Genomic DNA, 6,248 nt, shown 5'->3' with positions numbered 1-6,248 from the left:
GATGTGGAATGGAAGAATTTGTCTATGGGTAGTTAAGATTATACAGTGTCATTAATTTAACGAATGTAAAACGAAATAAAACCTTTTATAGACTCCTAAAGCGTATACCTACTTATTAAAGGTGTAAGTAATTTTAATTAATAAAAACGTGATGATTCTTACCGTTATCTAGAAAAGACGACATGAATGTTATATGTGTAGATGATACTTATTCATTTTAATTTCATTCAAACTCTTTTCCCACGTTATCAAAAGTAACTTACGTTTAACTGGAATGAAGCATATTTAATATATTTATTGTGTAAATAAAATAATAATTACATAAAATAATAAAAGTACATACTGTCTCCTGAAATAATTTCATACAATTCAATTCAATTTTTGTTTAATCTACTTTTTAACTTATAATATCGTAGTTATAACTTATACCATACCTGGCCCTGAAAGTTTAGATTTTTATAAATACTTTATTTATATCACAAAAATTTAATCAGTAACAAAGTAAAAAAGGAGTTTTCATTCATAGTTTTCTCAAACATCGTTTAATACACAATTTTTGACTCACCTTAACCTGAAAAGAAATGATAAACATGTATAAATATTCTTTTAATAAATGAATTGCGAACCAAAAATAATGCGCCTTGAATTATAAAATTGCTATTGCACATTCAGTGCTAGTCATGTGGTTGTCTTAAGTCATGCTTTCAAATCCCGGCTATGCATTTGAAGATGAAGTATGTTCTGCTTTTCCTACGTTCTAATATATATATATATATATATAGCAACGGGAAATACTTTGTTTGCGCGTTTCAGGGTCGTGAATTGAGGCGCGTTTCAGTGACAGTATTGTTTATATTCGCAGACTGTAGGTATAGCTTAATTTTTAACTCGATTAACTAGATATGCCCGTTGTGTAGTACTAGAGCTTTTGGTCAATATTCGGCATACCATAGTAGATTAAGAGAAAATTAGTAAATTCAACTTACTGGCGCCTGCGAATGTATAACATACTCTGATTAGTTATTCATATTATTCTTAACGATAAAAAATACCTTAAAAACAACCTTAATTTACTTTAAAATATTTACTATATATTCAACAGAGTTAAGCAGTGTTGTCTTTAGTGTACGATTCTCATCCTTGAGGCCTTAGGTTCGATGCACCGATGGACTCGCTCGCACGATTAAGGAAACTGACGTGTCTCAAATACAAAACTCGACGACACGTCATACAGAATCTGATCGATCACTTTATATATAAACGGATGCAATCTGAGGCTAGGAGTCTTATAGGGTTGTAGCGCCATTGGATGATTAACTATTTTTTTGTTATTTAATTATTTATTTTTTGTTAACACACTAGAAGCTTAATCAGTTGATGCCTGCGTGACTTGGGATTTGAGGAAATTATCTAGTCTGTTAATTAGTGTATCTTAATTGAACTTTCTAGAAGAATATTTTAGTAAGCCACTACTCGGTTTGGGATAAATATTTCGAAATATTTGTAGCCTGCCATTGTTCAATTCACACATAATAAAAATAATAATTAATTGAAAGACAGTTGAAAGAATGTTTATAAATAAAATAATGCACTTACGCCCTTTGAACTGCAAATTAGTAAATTTTATTAAATGGAAAATAAAAGCAATGTTGGTCAAAACAAATCGAAGCCCAAGGAATGGAAGCATGGTGTACTGTTCGTCCAGCCTAAATGGCGGATCCTCATAGTTTTAACACTGAGAGGCCCGAAGGTGCCAGTGGCTAAGATCGTGAAGTTGTATATATTATGTATATCCTAAGCGATCGGTGAGCATTAGAGCCTTCTAGGATATAGTCATCTTATCATAATGTTAACCTTTTTCTTACGTGAATGTTCGGAATTCAAATTTAATATATTTTTTTGCGAAAGGTCAATGCAACGTCAAGGAAAGTTGGTGTTTTCTTAAGACATACGATAGAGAGAGAAAAATAAGTATAGGTTTTGGAGTTTGTATGAAACATTAAAAATATATAATAAATAAATTTTTAACTTACGTTTATTATATGTTTTAGCAGGCCGTGCAATCATGAAAAAAAAATATCACAGAGTTTAATATCGAAATTAAAGCAATTTAAACTTACTAAATAGCAATTTATTGATTTTAGCCTTGTAGAATTAATAATGTAAACACGAACAAATGCTCAAAGCTAGATTGTCTTAAGAACACAAATAATGAGTATGTCATTTTTTACTACTTCATTGGTATATTTCATTCATTTTGTTTTATAAAATTCAATACATAGATGATATATACTTACGTAGCGATCCTATAAAATAAAAAAATGTTTTAATCACAAAAGAATACTTAAGTATAATATATATGTTTTAAACACTTACGGTGAACTGAAAAACAGAATATATTACAGTAAAAGTGGAAAAATAAATTATGATTTTTTACTTGAAGGCATCACTTACGACATTCTGTAATTAAAATAATAAATTAATTGTATTAATTTATGTTTTATTACTTTATATATTTTAATTAGATACGTTAAATAAAAGCATACCACAGGCTTTAAAAAAACAGATACTGTTATATAGTCAAGCTTATATAAAATAATTAATATTGGTGGTTTAGAAAATTGTAACATAATTACCGTAGTCTAAAAATAAAAACAAAATTAACTTTAATTAATTGTTACTGATAATATTCACGTGTAAATATTTTTACTTACTGCGTCAGGCTGAAAACCAATTTATATATTGTTAATATTGTATATGTGTATTATTATTCTTGAAATATGTTTGCCTCCAAGTGTACCAAAGACTAACTCATAAACTAATTTATATGTTTAATTTAAGTTACCTCAAGCTAAAAGACAAAAAAACAGTATATTAATGCATGACTTATATAGAGTAATTAATTAAGATTAAGCTGTATAATTAAAAATTAACAGTATATAATGTATAATTTAAAATATCGATTATTCTTGAAAAGGTCGCAAAAGTCTTTCTAAAATATACGAAATCCATGCGGGCGAAATTGTGTAGTAGAAAGTATTAGATTAAAAACAGAAACAATTTAATTTTCTTACTTATTATTTATATACTTACTGTTAGCTAAAATTTATAAAGAATTCATGGTTATTAAATCAACTAAATAATTAAGTTTTGATAATCAAATACAATAATGTCTCTATACTTACAACAGCAGTTTGCGTAGCCTGTAAAAATGGTCTCAGTAAAAATGTTATACAAAAATTTATCGGAAAAATAAGAAAACGTCTTACGTTATTGGAACTTGATGGTTCTGTGACCTGAAAACAAGTAATTCGTTTGCAGTCTAAATTAGTGTTACTAATAGAATTAATTTATTTTGTATAAATTATTCGATTCGAATATGTTTTTGTCTGTTACCAGTTTGGTAACTGGCCAAATTTGATTTCTGCTTATCTGTATTGCCATCCACTATAACCAGTATTTTCGGTATATTTATTCTTGTATGATGAACATTTCTCGTTCATTAATTTAATAGTCTTTGCTACAGGTTAAGCGATTCGTTACCCCGAGAAGATGCTTAAACCTTGAAACATATTTACTTACCCTATAGAATGGTGCATATGGATAAATAAATTTGATTTTAAATTATAGCATCGCCATTGAATGTTGACTTTCAAAACATGTACATTCCATATACATATATATTTTTGCTTACATTTTCGACATCTGCGGCTTCTTTCTCTGGCTGTAATACAATAGTGTGTTAAAACTAATTTCAAATATAAACTGTATGGAATTTAAATAAACTTACTGTTTCAGCAGCTGGAGTTGTGTTCTAAAATCACATGTACATTTATACAAATATTTTAATTATTTTCGATTATTTATCATAGCTAAGACCCGATATTTAAAAGTATCAGGTTAAATTCTTCAAGTCTTCATTTTATTTCTTAGATTAGAAAATAAAAGAATATGGTGATAGTAATAGACACGTTTGAGCCATTAAAACTTAAGGTAATTTCAACATATTTACACAATATGGGCAAGTATGATATATTTATAAACTAAAATGAATTGTATGAACCTTACACTGTCATCTTCTTTATCAGCAGGCTAGAATGTTATATGTATATAAAAATACAGTGAATAATTGTATATATATACACGTAATGAAGTAATCGTGTCATCAAACATAATATTTTTTTAATTAATTCATTCGTATAGGCAAGTATGATATTTTTATAGAAATCAAAGCAATTGTATGAATCTTACATTGTCATCTACTTTTTCAGCTGGCTAGAAAAAAATATATAATTTTGTATATATAAAAAGAACAGGAGCAAACGTATTCTAGAACCGATCAAGAATTCAAGCCCCAGAAAGTTATTTTTTTTATAAAGACCGTACCGTATACAATATTTGTTTTTATAATGTAAATGACCGTTTTTATATAGAATCCGTAAGTACTAACAAAAGCAATTTCATAAAAATATTGATAAAGAAATTGTGACACAGCCTTCGTACTTCTACTGACGCGGAGTAGGTCATGGCATGACATGGTAATGACTACCATACTGCCGCGCACCACCACTATGTGGAACCAGCAGCCCACTGAAGTATTTCCGAACCAATTCGACTTAGGGTCCTTCAAGAAAAGAGCGTACCAATTCTTGAAAGGCCGGCAACGCACTTGCGAGCCTTCTGGCAATGTGAGTGTCCATGGGCGGCGGTATCGCTTCACATCAGGTGATCCTCTTGCCCGTTTGCCTACTATTACATAAAAAAAAATACTTATTTTCTACATATTTATTTTATGGCAACTTTTGTGGTATTCAGAGCATTTATTGCTTTACTAGTGAACCCGACAGAAGTCGGTATAATTAACTAAAAATGCTTTATGATATACAAAATTCTTTGTTTTTTTTCTGGCGCATAAATAGTTTTGTTGGTATACCGACACGAGAACAGGCGACATATAACTGGCCATGTTAAAAACATGGATTTTCAATATTGCCACAAACAATTAGCGACTGCAATTATTTTATATGTATTTTCTCAATATAATAACTCTGATCGAAGCATTATTTTTAATGATTACTTAATATGGTGGTTAAGTATTCCAAAATTTTCTTATTTCCCCGCTATTTTATCATGACAACAAGAAACACAACAACAAAAAGAACGAAAACAGTCCATCCTTTCACGCGTGATGCCGTGACCAAGGGAAATAGGGGTTCATTTTTATATATATAGATGTTGCTAGCTGTTTTGTTATCTCTATCTATCGGTGCAATAATGTTCTTTTAAAAATAATAATTACTTGTTCTTTGTTCTCGGTTTCCACCTGTAAATGTTGTTAGTCATTAAATAAGGAATAAATATTCAATATAGATTTGTGACAAGTGAATAATTTTATTTTATATGCTTCAATCAAATTAAGGCAAAATATACAATCAATAGGTATCAATGATAATTGTTTTGACTTCAAATGTTATATGGAAATTGACTTGATCTTAATAATCAGATGAAAACGAACGCGACACAGATCAAAATCACTGAGAAAATTGTCTATTGAATCTGACTTAGCTATTTAGTTTCACTTTGGTAGCTACAAGTCTACAGCACAAATTTAATGACATGGAATAAGTGATACCTGATCTTATATTCCATAATAAACATATTTTATTTGTTTATATAGAAAAAATAGTAATTTTTAGTTTAAACACTTGTCAAATAAAACATTTGTAACTTAGAATGAACTGAAGTTCTCTACTTACTGGCTGAAAAAAAAAAAAAATTATTTTAGTATGTCATTTCTTTTAAGTATACAAATGAGCACTTAACTAGAATATGACTAAAATCTCTCAAACTACTGTCTACTTTGAGCCAGTGTAATATATAAATGTTTAAGCCACTAGTGTGACTAGGGGCAAACTGATACACCTTGTTATATATAAGCTAGATTTATATATTACATAAAAACATTGCAATCAGCAATTGAAAGGAACTATTTATAAATATCATTATAAAATAATAGATATACAAACCGCCAGATTTCCATATTTACAAAATAGAGAAAATACAATCAAACATTTCCAATATGAAATAAACATTTTTATTAAAAGTTAAATAAATTTCATCACTTGCAAAACCTTGGATATTATGGAATTGCATCAACCATATTTTGTTTTGAATTGCAGCAATAAACTTTTATTGACATTTTAAATCATTTTTGAAACAATGTATGTGTACACATATGTTACTCATAA

The 6,248-nt window shown here is 28.7% G+C and overlaps 1 protein-coding gene across 3 annotated transcripts; it reads right to left on the bottom strand.

Annotated features, from left to right (window-relative positions):
- Positions 1 to 760: 760 nt before the first annotated feature.
- On the bottom strand, positions 761 to 6,232 carry LOC123717269. Of its 3 annotated transcripts, XM_045673175.1 has the most exons (19): positions 6,027 to 6,232; positions 5,757 to 5,759; positions 5,300 to 5,323; positions 4,252 to 4,275; positions 4,069 to 4,092; positions 3,791 to 3,814; positions 3,695 to 3,724; positions 3,270 to 3,296; positions 3,186 to 3,203; positions 3,094 to 3,099; positions 2,846 to 2,851; positions 2,715 to 2,723; positions 2,637 to 2,642; positions 2,547 to 2,552; positions 2,455 to 2,460; positions 2,377 to 2,382; positions 2,034 to 2,306; positions 1,597 to 1,606; positions 761 to 992 (listed from the first exon to the last, which is right to left on the bottom strand). In XM_045673175.1, exons 1-17 carry the CDS (start codon positions 6,090 to 6,092, stop codon positions 2,253 to 2,255), a joined length of 339 nt encoding a protein of 112 aa, XP_045529131.1. In that variant the 5' UTR covers positions 6,093 to 6,232; the 3' UTR covers positions 761 to 992; positions 1,597 to 1,606; positions 2,034 to 2,252. The 3 variants fall into 3 exon arrangements, with proteins under 3 accessions (XP_045529131.1, XP_045529129.1, XP_045529130.1); XM_045673173.1 differs by having other exon boundaries at positions 2,034 to 2,552; XM_045673174.1 differs by lacking the exon at positions 4,069 to 4,092 and having other exon boundaries at positions 2,034 to 2,552.
- Positions 6,233 to 6,248: the final 16 nt, after the last annotated feature.

The sequence above is a fragment of the Pieris brassicae genome, chromosome 12, assembly GCF_905147105.1.
Source record: "Pieris brassicae chromosome 12, ilPieBrab1.1, whole genome shotgun sequence".
NCBI lineage: Eukaryota > Metazoa > Arthropoda > Insecta > Lepidoptera > Pieridae > Pieris > Pieris brassicae.
The sequence above is the reverse complement of the archived record's forward strand: the minus strand, read 5'-3'. Positions and strand labels throughout refer to the sequence as shown.

Excerpts from the sequence above, each read along its gene's own strand:
- LOC123717269 (XM_045673173.1), bottom strand. The coding sequence starts at position 6,092 with ATGTTTATTTCATATTGGAAATGTTTGATTGTATTTTCTCTATTTTGT. Across the intron at positions 4,093-4,251 it reads CTGAAAAAGTAGATGACAAT|CCTGCTGATAAAGAAGATGA; the intron begins GTAAGATTCATA and ends ATAACATTCTAG. Across the intron at positions 3,815-4,068 it reads CTGATAAAGAAGATGACAGT|AACACAACTCCAGCTGCTGA; the intron begins GTAAGGTTCATA and ends ATGTGATTTTAG.